Below are 16,987 nucleotides of genomic sequence, written 5' to 3'. Positions count from 1 at the left end.
CAGACACACTCAAGTTTACAAGTATGTTTGTCTACAAACTTTTTTCGACATTGACCACTTCTTCAGCATTTCCAAAGTGTCATTTTACTGCCATGAATTTGAGTTTTTTATTCATTCTGATTGTCTCATTATTGATTAATTTAACTGAAACTACACAATGCCAAACATGTGATTCCTTTCAAGGCTATTGTGATTTCGACGGAACAATATGTGTGGGACCAAAATGCTCAAGACGAACAGCATCAACACCAAGTATGTCACTTTAAAAAATTCAGTTTTTCGTGAAATTAAGAGTTATAGGTGGTTTGATCCGCGAACAAAGGCTGTGTGTTCCATCAGATTCACCGACCGGATGCAGGAAATCTATATTATGGGATGAAATTGAGGGAATGGAATGCGTTTGCGAAGGACATTTGTGTAACACTTCTCATTTTCCCACTTCAACTTATTTAACAGTTACTGTTCTGATATTGTTATTCTGACATGAACAAATAATACGGAAAAAAAAACTTATTCTGTAGATTAATCTGTGAAAATGTAGATAAATACTGCTGTAAAGTAACGGAAAGGAAAGAAAAAGGATGAACATAATAGGTGAGCAACACGCTATCAAGATTGAGCTAATTTGTTTCGGTTCCTGTGCCAAACCTAAAATATTTGCAATCGATAAATTGTCATAATAATGTTATAAATATTCTATCAGTTGGTAGACTTAATGTCTATTTTCGACAAGAACCGAGATAAATTTGTTCAAATTTATCGTTCATTCCATTTATAAGTTCGGGAGCCGCCCTTCTACAGTGCGCGTCATAATTATAGGACACCCCTCCCAAATGAGTGTTGTGAAAAAACTAAGAAAGATAACTAAATTCTGTAAACGCGGTTCGATTCAGCGTGTGAAGAAATCTATGTCAACAAAATTTCAGACAAATTGAGCCATTTTTATGCTCACATGGCTAAAAAAATCATTTTTTAGGCCGCGTCATAATTATTGGACACCCCCGGAAAATGAAAAATCTCAAGTTTTTTAAGCGAAAAATTCAAATTTTTTTGTTGAAAATTGTCAAAACAATCTCAAAACAGCCTATTTTGATAATATACACAACCATTGATCACTGTATTCAAGTTTCAGAAAAAATTATTTTCAGACATGTTTGTTATTTTTTGGGTTTTTGGAATAATTTGTGAATAACTTTGCTCCTGGGTAAGCTTTCCTGCTGAAATTGATAGAAAACATTTTAAGAGTGATCATGATCAAGTTTCAAATGTTCCCGATATTTTGAGATTTGACAGCTCAAAATTGAGCTCGAGTTTTGAACTGAAAAAATATTGCTGGACCGAAAAATTTTTAACGCTGTAAATAATGTTCGAAAGGCTTCCTAAATTACCAAAAATGTCATTAAGGTTGTGGATTAGTACGGAATGAAAACTTTCAATTATCAAATCAAGTTTTTCACCATAATTAAATTCACTGAATTTCAACGGCAGTTTTAGAATTTTTAGTTTTGCCTGAAATTGGAATTTTTTTTTTGAAACTTGAATACAGGGATCAATGATTGTGTATATTATCAAAATGGGCTGTTTTGTGACTGTTTTGACAATTTTCAACAAAAAAATTTGAATCCCTTAAAAAACTTGAGATTTTTAATTTTCCGGGGGTGCCCTATATTATGACGCGGCCTAAAAAGTGATTTTTCAGCCCTGTGAGCATAGAAATGTTGGTTTGAAATTTTGTGGACATAGGTTTTTCTACACGCTTATTCGAACTGCGTTTGAATCGTTTAGTTATTTTTTTTTTGGTTTTTTCACAACACTTATTTGGGAGGGGTGTCCTATAATTATGACGCGCACTGTATTATAGGTTCTACGGTGATTGTTCTCTGAAATAAAGTGCGGGAGAAGTCAACACTTGTATTTGAAATGTAGAAAAATCAATATGTTTCAATTACAGTTAAACAATTGTTTTTCGAAATACGAAAAAACGTAATGATGGTGGTTTGAAGTAAACTTTGAGGATAAGGCAATGTGATAAGCTTTCTGTATTTATTTTAAAATTTTCTCCTTCAAATTTATGAAATAAGTATAATTACTCAGATTTAAAAATGTTGTTTCTCAAATTTATCTTCTCTTCTTTATTTTTTTTTCTCCAGTGAAATCTTTGGAACTTTCTCAATTTATGAATTCTAGAGAAATTTTTTCCCTTTGCAACGTGATAAGTGAGTAAATATTGATAATCTTCTTTGGCAAGAAAAGAACTTTTCATTCATCATAAACTTTAAAGTGTTTCCATTCACCACCTCTCTCATCGAGTTTCTTGCCAGATCAGTTATGACAACAGTTCAAATTTTCCGAAGAGATATGACTATGAAACTCATTTGTTGTGTCGGAAGGATGATACCGTTTTTTTCAGATCAACAGATATTTGGATTTATTCAATGAGCGTTATTTTCTTACAAATATAATCGAAGTTGTGTAGCTACGGAGTTCTGTGAGTACGAGCTTTGAAAAATAAAGTACATTGGTAAATAAGTATGCCACTGAGAATCAATGCAATCAGAAGGAGGAATTATTATAACAACCTGGATTTAGAATCTGGCCTTCAAGTGCACGGTGACCTTTTCTGGAGACGTAGTGGTACACCCTTGAAAGTGTAGTTGATCCTCTGTTTCGGGTCCCGCGACGATTGACCATTTACGGAGCACGTGTGCCAATGCCATCTTTGCTTCCGACATCCCAAGTCTCATTCCCACACATTTTCGCTTGCCGGCACCAAACGCAAGAGATGCAAGTGGATGACGTTGCTCATCAAACCACCTGGAATAGCGTTTTTTTTCAAAAAATTCAGTAATTTAAAAATACCTTTCGGGAACAAATAGTTCTGTACCATCTCCCCAAATCTCTTTGGAATAATGGATGGCTTTGACATCTGCTTCAATTCGGACACCTTCATCGATGAGGTGAGGTCCGAGTGTAGTCTGCTTCACGCATTCACGCGAGCAAGCACTGAAAATGAGAAACTTTTGGAAAAATAAAAATAAATAAAAACTTACAACCAAGCCACTGGAGAGAGTCTCAATGATTCCTTTATAACTGCATCCAAATATTGAAGTTGGCCTATTTGTTCATATGTGATGTTGTCTAAATTGCTAACTTCATCAATCTCTTCCTGGGCGATCTTCATTTTTTCGGGATTCAACGCCAGAAGATGTGCTGCGCATCCGAGAGCATTGGCTGTAGTATCGAATCCTGCTAATAGGAGCACGAAGCAAGAACCAATGACGTCTTCCACCACGCTTGCTTGATTGTCTTTCCGCTTTCGTTGTAGCTTTGCTCAATTTCCGAGTAGTGATCCAGGAACAGATCAATAAAGTCATTCTGCTGAATTTCTTCCCCTTGAGCAGCTTGCTTTTCCTGAAAAAAAAACATCGAAAATTGCAAAATTATCGCAACTCACTCTCTGCTTCATTCGTTCCATCACCGACTTGGCGCAATACATAAATAGCTCCGCTATTTTCCCACCCCGAACATTCTCGTGGTTGTAAAACAACTGTTTCACTTTGAACTCGAATTGAGGGAAGATTGAAGCCAAGTACCAAGGGAGCACTCTATGAGTTTTCAGAAGAATCTGAATAGAAAGTTGTTCAGAAAGGTTTACTTCTGAAAATCTCACCTTTTTTACGACATCGATTCCATCATTCTCAAACTGTTTGACTCCTTGTTGTCCCATAGCTAGTCTGGAGATGACATCGTAGGTGAATTCTTGGAAGAAGCTTAACATTAAAAAAAAAAATTTTTTTAAGGAATAAAAATATATCGTTACCAGTGGATATTGAAAGGTCCATCATTCTCGTGCTCTCCGAGAAGTTCCACCATTCGAAGAACGCTTTCCTCGATTTTTCCGTGGAGCTGAAAAACTGCTGAAGTGCTAATACTGGAACCAATATTTCAAAACACTCACTCTTTTCAATGAAGCGACGCTGAATCCGGGTGTGGTCAGAGCACGCAACTTTTGCCAGCGAGGACCTCTAGCTGTGAAGAGATTGACGCGAGGCTCCTCTTGGAGACTCTCCATGTCGCCGTGGAGCATGTTAGTCAGCTTTCTGGCGTAGAAGTAGTCGAACTTTTGAATGAACACTTCGTGCAGAATTTCCAAATTGCTTGTAACGAGGACAGGAACAGTTCCTTCATAGTACCCGAAAGTCTCTCCGTAGAGCTGAATATATATACAGTGCGTCGCATAACTATAGGACCCCCCTCAATTTGAGGTGTACAGCAAAAACTAGAGTAGATAAGAAAAATCTGTGAATGCAGTTCAGAATCAAAAATAACCCTAGAAATTAAATTTTCAGAACCCTACCATTTTCCATACCCTCACGGCAAGAAAAAGGTCCATTTTCGACCGTCGCATAACTATAGGACCCCCAGATGTTTTGGGTGCACAGGTCGTTTTTTGACCATTTTATCTACTCTAAATTGTTTTATTTACGTTTTTCATTGTTTCAAGCTTTTTCTGAAGATGTTTCTCGCAACTTTCTTTCAACATCTTCGTGTGGAACATCCAACAATGCAAGGAACTCATTTTCGAGATCAAGCTTCACTTCTGGCCCTTCCGTAAATCTCCAGCTGCATTTTTTTACAGTAATTCGGATCGTGGCGATAGTTTGATGTTCAGGTACAGTAACTGAAAATATTAGTTGGTCCCTATCCCAAAAATATGCCTCGGAAACATTCGGAAACATGGCTCGCGCTACACTCCTCTCTCTTGCCGAACAGACCAAAGTGGATGTGATGAAACAACTTGGACTGACACTTCACGAGATGTCCCGTCAACTCACGAGAAGTCGTAACGTCATCCGAAAATACCTCGCCAACCCATTCCATTACGAGAAGAAGCTGAAGGAGTCTGCTGGAAGACCGAGAAAGCTGACTTCACGTCAAAAACGCAGCATCTTGAAATCAGTCTCCAACTCGCCCAAAAGTCTGAACGATGTGAAGAACGAACTCAAGCTGCCAGTCCACAAGAGTACGGTGGGCAGAATCATCAAAAGAAGTAAAGTCATCGTTCGTCAGAAGATGGCCACAGTTCCGAAGATGACTGATGCCCACAAAGCAGCACGTCTCAATTTCGTGAAGAACTATTTGACTACGAAATGGGAGAACGTGAGTTTGAAACAATCAATTTTGAAAAGAAAAATGAATTCAAATCGTGTTCTCCGATGGAAAGAAGTGGGATCTCGACGGTCCTGATGGCAACATGAACTAATGGAGAGATTTCCAAAAAGATCCGCAGCTGTTCTCCAGGCGCAACTTTGGCGGCGGCTCTGTTATGATTTGGGGCGCTTTTTGCAATGGAAAAAAGCTCGAACAGCAATTCATCACCACGAAGGAGAATTTTGCCACGTACCAAGCAACTCTCCAGAAGGCCGTGGCTCCGTTCTTCCGCAACAGACGCCACACCCACACGTTCCAACAGGACAACGCATCTATCCACACGAGCACCTCCACGAGGAACTGGTTCGTCTCGAAACGAATCAAGGTGTTCGAATGGCCAGCATGCAGTCCGGATCTAAACCCCATTGAGAACATATGGGGCATCCTCGTTCGCCGGGTCTATCGAAACGGGAGGCAATTCAAGACCGTGCAGGAGCTCAAGGACGCAATCCAGGCTGAATGGGACGCACTCACTGATGCCGAATTGAGGAATCTCGTAGCCAGCATGTTGAGCAGGATCGTTGAAGTGATTCAAAACAACGGCGGAGAGACTAAGTACTGATTTTTCGATGTGTTTTTTGTTAGTTGCTTAGAATAAATGGATTTTGTTGACTGAAAGGAAAATCGGATTCAGAGATGTCCACTTTGAAAGAAAGTTGCGAGAAATATCTTCAGAAAAAGCTAATCGTAATGGAGTGGGTCGGCGAGGTATTTTCGGATGACGTTACGACTTCTCGTGAGTTGACGGGACATCTCGTGAAGTGTCAGTTCAAGTTGTTTCATCACATCCACTTTGGCCTGTTCGGCAAGAGAGAGGAGTGTAGCGCGAGCCATGGTTGAAGGAATGTTTCCGAGGCATATGTTTGGGATAGGGACCAACTAATATTTTCAGTTACTGTACCTGAACATCAAACTATCGTCACGATCCGAATTACTGTAAAAAAATGCAGCTAGAGATTTACGGAAGGGCCAGAAGTGAAGCTTGATCTCGAAAATGAGTTCCTTGCATTGTTGGATGTTCCACACGAAGATGTTGAAAGAAAGTTGCGAGAAACATCTTCAGAAAAAGCTTGAAACAATGAAAAACGTAAATAAAACAATTTAGAGTAGATAAAATGGTCAAAAAACGACCTGTGCACCCAAAACATCTGGGGGTCCTATAGTTATGCGACGCACTATAAAGTCAAGAACTTTATTTTGCCTTATAATCTCACCTTGGTCCATTCATTCAAAACAAAACAACGCGGTTTGTTGGCATCGGACACATCATAGAAGCTCCCAAGCAATGGCAATCCCTGCGGACCATTTATCCCTCTGTCACTCCAGTACTTGTGTTTTTTCCGGAAATATCTGTAATCCAAAACAAAGTTTCTTTTGTAATATTTTTTCCAAAACTCACAGAAACACAGCGACGAAGAGAGTGACGATGAAGATAGTGAAGCTGACGACCATTTTCTCAACGAAGAATATCTAAAAGATAAACTAGTGTAAAAAACTAATAAAATTAATTCTTGATACAATAGTCGGCTATCGATCTCCTCTTCTTTTATACTAATGATCTTATCATGTAGACTACACATAAGAAAATGGCGAATTATCTTCTTCTTCTTCTTCTCTTTTTTTCCTAGAATCGTAAACGGTTATGAATACATTTATCACTGACAAAAAAATATAGATGTTTTTATCAAGGGAAAAAACATCAGACGCCAAAAAACTTATCTGTAGCATGTGGAATGGAACTGTTGGTGAACGAGAGTTGATTTCAACGATTCAAACGGTTAATTCGATAATTAACTGTCGTCTCGGATCAATAAAGAACCACGAGAAGAAGTATTTGTTTTTTTTTTTTTCAACGGCATGAAGGACATTCACGTAAAATTACTTCACTGAGTTTAACAACAAATATAATTTAAAGTAAAAAGCTGGCAATTTCAAATTAGTCGTATTTGAAAATTTTTCTATCACTTTTTCATGTTAGCAATATCCGTTTTTATAAAGGTTGATTAGCAATTCAAATAAGTGCCACTAATTGAAAAAAAAAGAACAAAAAGAGATTATTTCTTCCCTTATATGATAATTAATATATAATGGAAAGTGTTCGCCTGAGTTCATTATTTAGAACATCTTTAATTTTATTCAAATTTCAGATCGAAAACACGAAAATTCGTAGATTTGAAAATTCTGAAGTTGGTAAGTTCGATAATTCTAAATTCGGAAATTTAACATTTGACAATTCAAATATTCAGAAATCCGGAGTTTGTGAATTTATAAACTCTGAATTTTAGAAATTTTGAACATTAAGAAAACTACTAATTCGGAAGTTTGGAAGTTCAGCAATTTTTGAAAATTTATAGTCTAGGATGTTCAACGATTTCAGACAGGGAGCCCGTATTTTTCTTGCATTTTCACTTCTCCTGCTTTTTTAGAATTTTATCTTTTTTTTGAAAACTGTAAAACGTGAATTATAAAAAAACAAATTTTTGTCAGATATAACGTGGATGAATAAAAAAAATTTGGGAAGTTATGTGGGTTAACGGTTAATATTATATTGCTATTGTTCTGGACATTCGTACTTTATAAGCGAAATCCAGAAGACGTCGTAGTTCGAACTTAGAAATAAGGAAAAGTCCGGCATTATCCTTTACAAAATTCTGATTTATCTGTCCAGTTCGGTTTCGACTTCCGAATTTTGATTTCCAGCTTCCAACTTCGGTTTTCTCTTACGAAAAAATAAAAATTGTTCACTTCCTAGTAAAAGTGGCTGACGGTCTGAAATAATATTGAAATAATATCTGTTTCCATTTTAAAACACTGTTTTCATCGTCTTCTCACAAAAAAAACATTGTGGTAGGAAATAAATTTTAATCAAAAATCTACTTGTTTTTGATAACGATAAAAACTGGCAGAATATTTACCGTTTTATAAAAACATTAAGTTTTTCACTTTTCGATGTTTCTATTTTGTCCAGCACGAACGAAATGTATTCTTGAACTTCAAAATTTGATTTTCAGATAAGAAGTAAAAATATATATCACAATTACAAGCTACGAGTTATTTCACAAGTCATAAAACCAAGAAACAGTTCATAAGCTAGACTTTAACCAATGCGGAGTTTCTGTCCCATTTTTTTGATAAGTTTTTTGGGTTTTTGAGCTCCATTCCGGAAAGACACAAATCATAGATGAATAACAATTGGAATACAATCTGACAAAAAAAATGGTCTTGATTAGTGGTACCAGACACCAAACAGAAACAATTAATGGATTGTTTACAGATTAATAGAGGGCGATGACGAAACACCTGTCTGAAAATAACAAACATGACAATGTGGAAGGATAATTTTGAAAAGGTAACTAAATTTTTTTCGTTTTTTTCTTATATAACCTTTGATTCATTTTTTGCTCAAATCTTTTTTGATAGATCTATGCAACTCTTTCTTTTCTAAACCTACACAACAATAGCCAGATTTCCAAAATCTATGATATATCTCTATTGTCCCGTGGGAATCAAATTTGCATTTGATCTTCAGTAACACCGTACTTTCCGTTGCATATAAAAACCACAGTACCTCTCCTTCTTCTTCAATTCTCAAAAACCCCAAACAGAGCACATACTACAATCGGTTGGGTCACGAGAGCACAGTTTTGGCTCGTCATATCTTATCAACTTACAAGTCGATAGGCTGACACTGTCCTGTTGTATAAAAATGCACGTTATGATAGGCAGACACCCAAATAATTTTAGTAGTTGTTATCAACCAATTGTACTGTTTGTTTGAGCACTTTGAATAACTGACCGGTTACAGAAACAATGTCGGAATTGATCATTGAAGGAGTTCCACTCACCAAGGAATGGTTGGCAAACGTGGTGGAAAAGAAGCTTGGTGTGAGACCCAAAATTGGAACGGTAGGTTTTTGTATATTTCACTGTGATTGTGTTCCATTTTTTCAGAGTGGAATTCTGGACAACTCCGAGTTGGGGTACATGTCTATGATTCGTAAAGTGGAATTGCATTTTGATGCCGAACAGGAGGAAAGCCAGCAAAATCTGCCAAAACACGTCGTGTTGAAGGTGAGGGGAACACGGAAAGTAGATAAAACACACAATAGGTAAAACATGTGACAACTGATAGAATAGTTACTTCAAAATTTTGCATCATAATTTCAGCCACTAGTTACACAAATTTGTCGTTGTCCCAAGTTCATATATACTGATTATTAAAATAGAGATTTAAAGCAAAATTGACCTAGTTTGAATTTCAAAACAGAAAACGTATATACAGTACCGGCCTAAAATATAATTTTTAAAAAGTACTTTTCTGTTGATTTTGGGTCATTTTGACCATTTTCTGTAAGGTATTTTTTGTAAGGTGTAAAACAGATCCAGATTGGAAACTTTGCATTAACAAAACTGTTCGAATATTCCAAGTTTTTTTTCTGTTTCTCCAAATTTTTTAAACTGATCGGCATCTTGACAACCGATGTTCAGGTTCTTGAAAATGATCCTGTTATGTCCTCTTGGTGTCTATGAGACGAGGTTAAACTAAGAGTTTATTACATAAGAGGGAACCATTTAACACAGAGTTCAATAAGCTTATATAGGCAGCTGTTATCGCCACGTAGATCTGAGGGTTGACGTCATCCAGATAGTTCAAGCCACAACAGGTCCAAATAGAAGAAAATCAACAGAAAAATACGTGCTTGTCTATCAAATTGACCGATACAGTATGTACCGATACTCAAGTAGAAATTTGAGAAAAATAAACCTGTTTCCGGTTTTGTAAATATTTTGTAAAATTGAGATAATTTTGACAGTAACATTTTAAGCAAACAAAATTTAAGATCGCATGCAGTGCCAAAGGAAGTGGTGTCATTGAGAATGCTGGAGGTGAAGTTGACAGTAAAAACTCAGCTGCAGTTGAGCAATTCATGCACAACACCGAGTGCAACTACTATCGAATTTTTGGAAAACGTAAGGAAAAAAACAGATTCAAACAAATCACTAATTCTATTTCAGTGACCGATAAACCACTCAAGGTCCCAACCATTTACTCAGCGTCAAAGGCTGGAGATGAAGATGCCCCAGTTCCAGTTATTGTCATGGAGATGTTTGAAGACTGCAAGGTTTATGACTTGATTGAGGGATTTAATGAGCAACAGCTCTACAAGATTGTTGATCAGCTCATCATGTTGCACATTTTCTCACTGACAACTGAGGATTGGAAGGAGATCAAGCCAGATGCCATTGTAAGCAACAAGTCTTATTCTAGAGACAATTTTTAATTTTTATAGATGTTGGAAATGGGAGCTGTGTTCCAAACTATGGTGAAGAACATTGCTGACAATCTTGCCAAACAACCAGGTCTTGAAGCAATTGCTACTTATGTCAAGAACACTTTTGAGAAAGACGCTAGATTTATCGAGAAACTGGGAGAGGAGTACTTGGAAGAAAGTGAGCAACTTTAAAAAAAATGTGTTGAAATTGTTCAATTATTATAGAACGAGTTTCTGTGCTGACTCATGGAGATCTCTGGGCACCACAAATTCTATGGGATAAGGAGGATAACATTGCTGGTATCATTGACTGGCAAATCACTCATCGTGGAAGTCCAATGGAAGATTTACACCATGTTCTCTCTACCTGTACTTCTGTGGAAAACCGCAAGAAGCTTACCGAGCCACTTTTGGATTACTACTTTGACAAGCTGAGCGCTGGATTGGAAGCTAAGGGAGTGAAAATGCCATGGACTCGCGAGGATATTGAAGTGGGTCTCTTATTTGGGACATCGTTACTAAAATTACGGTTACAGGAAGAATTCAAACACAACTACATTCACGGAGCGGCGCTGACTATTTTTGCCAACGGATTTTGGTCTAATTCTCCTGTTCTTCAGACTGACGGAAAGCCAGATCTCGGACGAATCGCTGAGTCTTTCGCCCGATGCAAGTCGTATATTGAAGAGACTGTTCAAGTGCACAACATGTCATAAAATCACTTTATTTTTTAAAATGCCTATTCAATTGATTTTTGTAATTTTCAAATGATAAATATGAAATTTGGGGGCTCCCTCTGATGTTTTGACAACTAACTAACCTAGATAAAGTCATGTATTGTAAAACCTGTATAAGAAAAACTCCTCTAATAGAAGGGCATTCCGAGACGAGCTCGGAAAAATAGGAAAATCCTCCATCATGATTTTCGTAAAAGTTTTCGATTGAAATTTTCGGAAAAAAGGAAGAAGAAAAACGCCCCCTTCATTCGGAGGACCCTCCGGAGGTAGGCACATTGCTAGAACAACGAAATGGTTGGCTCTTCTGATACAGGCTAGTTTCACGGTATAAAGTTTTTCGACTTATAGGGTTCATCACATATGTCGTCATCCCCACCATCTTAGGTTATCAATCTTCTCCACTACAACTAACTTTGTCTTATCTGTCTTATTCCTATGCCATTCGTCTCAGCAAACACTAACATCTTATCTACTCAGAACCGATTGAATTGTCTTTGATTTTATAGTTTGTAGTCTGAACAGTTTTTGTACTGATTAAGTTTATTTTACTGGAATGTAAAAACCGTGAAGAGAAATAAAATTGGATAGGAGGCTACAGCAAGAAAGAAGTTACGGAAGTTTTCAGAATCTAACTGGAGATTTTTCCCAGATCACATCTGGTTGGCAGCTTCAAAAACTTTGACCACATCTTCGTAGACCTGAAAAACAAATTTCTCGACTTGTACAAATTCTAGAAACATTACCTCTTCAACCGGTCTCTCACTGTCTACTTTGCGAACCATGTTAAGTTTACCGAAATGTTCGATGATTGGGAAAGTTTGATTGTTGTACGTTTCCACACGCTTCTTCAACGAATCCACGTTGTCGTCTGTACGACCTTCCCCTCTGTTGAGGCAACGGTTGATGCAGATATCTACTGGACACGAGAGGAACAAAACGAACTGTTCGTGGACTTTTCCAGACATTTGCTTGCTCCATCCGGAGAGATTGTCGGCGTTGCGTGGGAAGCCGTCGACCAAGAAGCCGTTGGCGGTTTTATGGAGGTTCATTGCCTGGAAGAATTTCGAAAAGTATCTTTTTGGAAGGTCTTGCTATCAGTAGTCAGTGGTAGGATTCAAATGCCAAACTTATACAAAAAAAATGCAAAACTTACATTTTCAAGCAGCGAGCAAGTGATCTCCACAGGGACAATTGAGCCATTCTTGATGTGGCTCTCGATGAGAGCTCCGAATTGGCTTCCAGCTCGTTCACGCTCAGCTCTCAGTAAGTCACCAGCGGAAAGGTGCACATATCCAAGATTCTGAAAAGAAATTGGTTTTTTGAAGCTTAGTTTTACAGTACAGTACAGATCAATAAGAAATGTGAAACCGGATTTTTCAGATCATTTTCTGTCATTTTGACCATTTTCTGGAGTCGGGAGCTAGGTTGTCAAGTTTCGAATCGCTTTGAAAACATTCGAGGGTTTGAAACAGATCTATTGAAAACTTTGCTTTCACAGAATTTTGTGAAAAAATTTCGGGTTTTTAGCCATTTTCCGATTACTCAAATAGGCCCATTTTTTACCAGTTGTGTGAAAAAGGCAGGTATCCTTCAAACATCGTCAAATAACTGAAAAAAACGAGGAATTTTTAAAAAATTCTTTGAGTGCAATGTTTCCAATCTAGTTCTGTTTTACATTCTCTTAAATTTTCAAAGTGATCGGAAACTTGATAGCCGAGTTCCAGACTACTGAAAATGATCGAAACGGCCAAAATTCAACTGAAAAATACGTTGTTGAATATCTCATTGGCCAGTACTGTAAGTTATGATGGTTCGAAAGCCTCTTGAACTTCAAGAATCCCTTTTTTGACGAAAACAGATCACTATTTGCCCAAACTCATTAAATCCTCACCTACCTCTTGAATCTTGGAGCAAATGGTTCCTTTTCCAGATCCTGGAGGTCCGAGAACAAACACGACGTTGAACATATCGGCCGGCGATCTAGAATTCAGAAATAAAAATGTGTCGTGAAGTACGTGGAAATCGCGCAATGAAAGATATTTGACCCGATAGGCGGAGGCGGTGAAACAAGTTGCGAAAATAGTATGACGTATCTAATGAGACGCAGAAGTGAACTGACGGGAACGACACACGCTACAATTTCTATGTTATGTTATTAGTGGGAAACAAGAGAGAGGACGAATGGAGGACAAATGAAAGAGGATTGATTGAAGGTGACGTTGAATAGAAGCCAAGGCGGAATGCCATCCAACCCACTAACATTCGTTTCTTTCTTGATTTATGTGAAAGAAATTATCACTTTCAAAAGCTAGTGATATGGGGAAGAGATTGATAGAAAACTAGGTGTCTTTGTTCGTCTGATTGGAAACATAATGAAAAGTGATAGACAGTTGAACATTCTAAATTTAAACTTATCTAAATTTGACAGTTATCGAAAGTCTGTAAAGTGTAGATTACAGAATACAATACATCATTGAACTGACCTCCACGTAGACTAGACCTAAAGACTCAGACTGAAGTCCAAAAATTGCCTTTTTATACATATTTCCGGGAACCCTTTATTTTTAATAGCTAAAATAGGGATTCTCGGATCAGATAATTATAATCCTGTTCTCCTAGATCGTGCCGGATAACATAGGTAGCGCGGATGTACTTTCTTTTTTTTCAGAAAACGTCAATCAGTGGAGTGAATGCGAAAAAAATGGGCATAAAAGGAGAAAATGAGGTTGAAATAGATAAAGAATTTTTTTCGATAGTGATGCCAGGCTGACACTCTCATCGCTGGAAAAATGGGAAATGAAACTTTTTTCATCATACTTTTTATTTCATTAGACGATTATAGAGATAAGGGTTGTTGATTTCGGAAAAAATGGAGTGAGGGCATCGAACAAGTTCACACAACGCTCGATGGAAGTACATGTACTTTTAAGCAGATCATTAAATTTGAAAGGAAAAATGCACAAGAACAAAACATGAACATAGGGATCCCGAAAATGCATACAGGCATGATAACTCTGTGAAGAAATGAAGAGAAAACACCGCACACTTTTCGCTTTCTGTATCACTTTAGATGCAGCCCCTCCATCAGCCGCCATAGCTCAGTCGGTTAGAGCGTGGGTCTAATAAGCCCAAGGTCGCAGGTTCTACCCCTGCTGGCGGCAAAATCTTTTTTCTTTTTTGTATTATGAAAATTGCATTGTTAAACTGAAATTTTCAGAAGAAGAGCTGTTGCCTATAAAAACATAGAATTTGGAAGTAAAATCTAAAAATCGGACATGTTCAAAAAACTAGTCTGTGGTCTGCCTCTCTGATTGTCATATTTGAGCAAATTCATCTTCTGTAAGCCAGAGAAGATCTGGAGTTTCAAATATTCGGAAAAGTTAAAAATACAAAGTTTGAATAACTTCAATAGTTGAAAAAAAATGTTCTGGAGATACCTTCGTTGACTGAAAAATTAGAAATTTAAAAAGTTCTAGAAAATATATTAATCCATTTGAAAAAATGTATCAACTTTTTGAAATTTTCAAATTTGATTTTGGAATTTGCCACATTCGAAAAATACAATTTTGATTTTTTTAAAACAAATCTTTTAAAATTGATTGACAAAAAAGTCGAAGACTTTCCGTATTTGATTTCGTCAATGCACTTCCACCTTTTACGTGCACTTTGAGCTCAATTATATCGGTTCCTGTAAGAGATATAAAAAATGTTCTATTGTTAAAATATTGGCAACGTTATGATTAATCATTTATCAGTTGAAAAAACTTTGATATCTCTTAAAGGAGCCAAGATAAATAAGCTCAAAGTGCACGTATGGAGTGGGCTTCTATCACAGAAAATAAGACGTATGGCAAAGGCCGGGCCGGGCCGATATTATTTTTTTCTCCGGCCCGGCCCGGCCGGAAGCCCCGGCCAGCCCGGCCCGGCCGGTTCGGCCGGTTCGGCCCGTTCGAATTTAAGAAAAAACAGAAATTATTGAAGAATTATTTGAATTTATTTCTTAACAAGTAGCATAACAATGTAAAAACCGTATAAATGAACAAGGGGAAACAAAGAAATGGAAAAAAAATCACTACAATTAGTGAGAGAATCAGCCGAGCCAGTGTGGAAATTTCGTGGCTATTTGCGAACCCAGAACGACCATCTCCACACGCTTGTACAGTAATCTTGTTCTTGTTTTATCTAACAAAAACGACGCAGTGCTGAACGTAGTCTCACACATGGCTTCACTGGGAACAATCAAAAAACGAAAAGTGCTGCTGAGTACAGTCCGGGGTATTCGAATCTTTTTCTTTTCCAATACTCCTCAACCGATTCGTTCGTTGAAGGATCGTAGTACTCGGAGAGATATCTTGAGATTTCTGAAGAAGTGGATGTTGAGTTCGCTAATGGCGCGCGTTCAAATATTAATTAATTGCCGGCCTGCCGGGCCGGGCCCTGGTTTTTTTTCCCTCGGACCGGCCCGCCGGCCAGCCCGTCAGATTGCAACCCTGCTTGTCGTCTTTTCTATTGGCAGAGTTCAACTTTAACCTAAATCTTAAGCAATGATTTTTAATAGAAGCCCATCCTATACGTGCACTTTGAGATCAATTATCTCGGTTCCGCTAATAAATATAAAAAATCTGTCAATTGATAAAATATCAGCAATGTTATGATCAACAAGTTAGCAGTTGACAATTTTTACATATCTTTGGAACGAACTAAGATAATTGAGTTCAATTTACATGTAACATGTGGGCTTCTATTAGGTTGGCCGGAAAGTAACTGTCCATTTTTTTATTCGTGATTAACACAAAAATAAGAACCATCCAAGATTGACAGGATGCACCGTCGTGGTCCACGACATGTTGACAACATTCAGGCAACTTGTGGATACCATACCTCCAAAAGCCAGCTGGCCGTGAATCAAAGTATACCTTCCCGGACGTTTTTTTCTCATCGACAGTGTAAAATTATTTTCCCTCCAGATGACGTCGAATATCTCCGAATAGCCAAAAATAAAAGGGTCAAGTCTGGAGTTTGAGGAAAGTGAAGAGCCGTCCATCCAAAGCGTCTTAGGACTGAATTGAATTTCATTAAATAACTCGAGAATCTATGTTCCACGGTAAGTCAAGTAAGACCTGGGCCGCTTTAGCTGGACGTTCCTCCTTTACGCTCTTCTAACTCCTGATTCGGCCCTTTTATTATTGATTATTAGGAGATATGCAACGTCATCTGGAGGAAAATAATTTAGCACTGAAGTTGAGATAAATCTGGACTCAAGAAATACTTTGTGTCGCAGCCAGCTGGCTTTTGAAAGTATGGTATCCACAAGTTGCCTGAATGTTGTCAACATGTCATGGACCGCGACGGTGCATACTGTCAATCTTGGATACCGTAAAACCTCTAATAGAACGATTCTTAACCCCCAAATAGCATTGTACTCTAATGACACCAAAATTTTTGTACCCTCCGAATTATGTGTCATTGGAAATACCAGAGTGGCAAATTAATATGGTCCGTATTTGAACATGATGTAGTACTCGACGGGTTCGGATTCGATGTGCTCTCCCCAGTGCCACATGCTGTCGAGAAGATAGATGTCCATGAGAAGATTCAAGTTTTCCTCGAAGTTCTCCTTCGCGTACCAGTAGAACGCGCGAGTCTCATTGGACATTGGAGAAGTGTCATAAGTCAAAGTCTCCAGTTTGTCGTTGATGAAATCCTCAACAGCTTCTTTCATTGCTGCAAAAGTTGAAAATTATGGGTGCAGGATATAGATATTTG

At 37.7% G+C, this 16,987-nt stretch overlaps 5 protein-coding genes and 1 non-coding gene across 6 annotated transcripts; 2 read left to right on the top strand and 4 right to left on the bottom strand.

The window, feature by feature from the left end:
• Positions 1-2,585: 2,585 nt before the first annotated feature.
• CBG05338 lies at positions 2,586-6,663 on the bottom strand (the record flags this gene model as incomplete). The annotated part of the gene is made up of 9 exons (XM_002645569.1): positions 2,586-2,814; positions 2,860-3,003; positions 3,290-3,411; positions 3,455-3,625; positions 3,671-3,770; positions 3,821-3,906; positions 3,959-4,213; positions 6,426-6,561; positions 6,611-6,663. The coding sequence occupies 9 exons, from the start codon at positions 6,661-6,663 to the stop codon at positions 2,586-2,588; spliced, it is 1,296 nt and encodes a 431-aa protein (XP_002645615.1).
• On the bottom strand, positions 5,893-6,045 carry CBG05339 (the record flags this gene model as incomplete). The annotated part of the gene is made up of 1 exon (XM_002645570.1): positions 5,893-6,045. One exon carries the CDS (start codon positions 6,043-6,045, stop codon positions 5,893-5,895), a length of 153 nt encoding a protein of 50 aa, XP_002645616.1.
• Positions 6,664-9,021: 2,358 nt separating the features above from the next.
• On the top strand, positions 9,022-11,200 carry CBG05337 (the record flags this gene model as incomplete). The annotated part of the gene is made up of 6 exons (XM_045240426.1): positions 9,022-9,117; positions 9,163-9,282; positions 10,053-10,182; positions 10,228-10,457; positions 10,503-10,662; positions 10,710-11,200. The coding sequence occupies 6 exons, from the start codon at positions 9,022-9,024 to the stop codon at positions 11,198-11,200; spliced, it is 1,227 nt and encodes a 408-aa protein (XP_045092903.1).
• A 671-nt stretch (positions 11,201-11,871) lies between these two features.
• Positions 11,872-13,188, bottom strand: CBG05336 (the record flags this gene model as incomplete). The annotated part of the gene is made up of 4 exons (XM_002645567.1): positions 11,872-11,919; positions 11,965-12,273; positions 12,375-12,521; positions 13,117-13,188. 4 exons carry the CDS (start codon positions 13,186-13,188, stop codon positions 11,872-11,874), a joined length of 576 nt encoding a protein of 191 aa, XP_002645613.1.
• A 1,120-nt stretch (positions 13,189-14,308) lies between these two features.
• On the top strand, positions 14,309-14,382 carry CBG28583. Its single transcript has one exon. It is a non-coding gene (tRNA).
• Positions 14,383-16,709: 2,327 nt separating this feature from the next.
• On the bottom strand, positions 16,710-16,943 carry CBG05335 (the record flags this gene model as incomplete). The annotated part of the gene is made up of 1 exon (XM_002645566.1): positions 16,710-16,943. The coding sequence occupies one exon, from the start codon at positions 16,941-16,943 to the stop codon at positions 16,710-16,712; it is 234 nt and encodes a 77-aa protein (XP_002645612.1).
• Positions 16,944-16,987: the final 44 nt, after the last annotated feature.

Source organism: Caenorhabditis briggsae (genome assembly GCF_000004555.2).
Source record: "Caenorhabditis briggsae complete genome, chrX, whole genome shotgun sequence".
Taxonomy (NCBI): domain Eukaryota; kingdom Metazoa; phylum Nematoda; class Chromadorea; order Rhabditida; family Rhabditidae; genus Caenorhabditis; species Caenorhabditis briggsae.
Note: the sequence above shows the minus strand (reverse complement) of the source record. Positions and strands in the feature narration are given on the sequence as shown.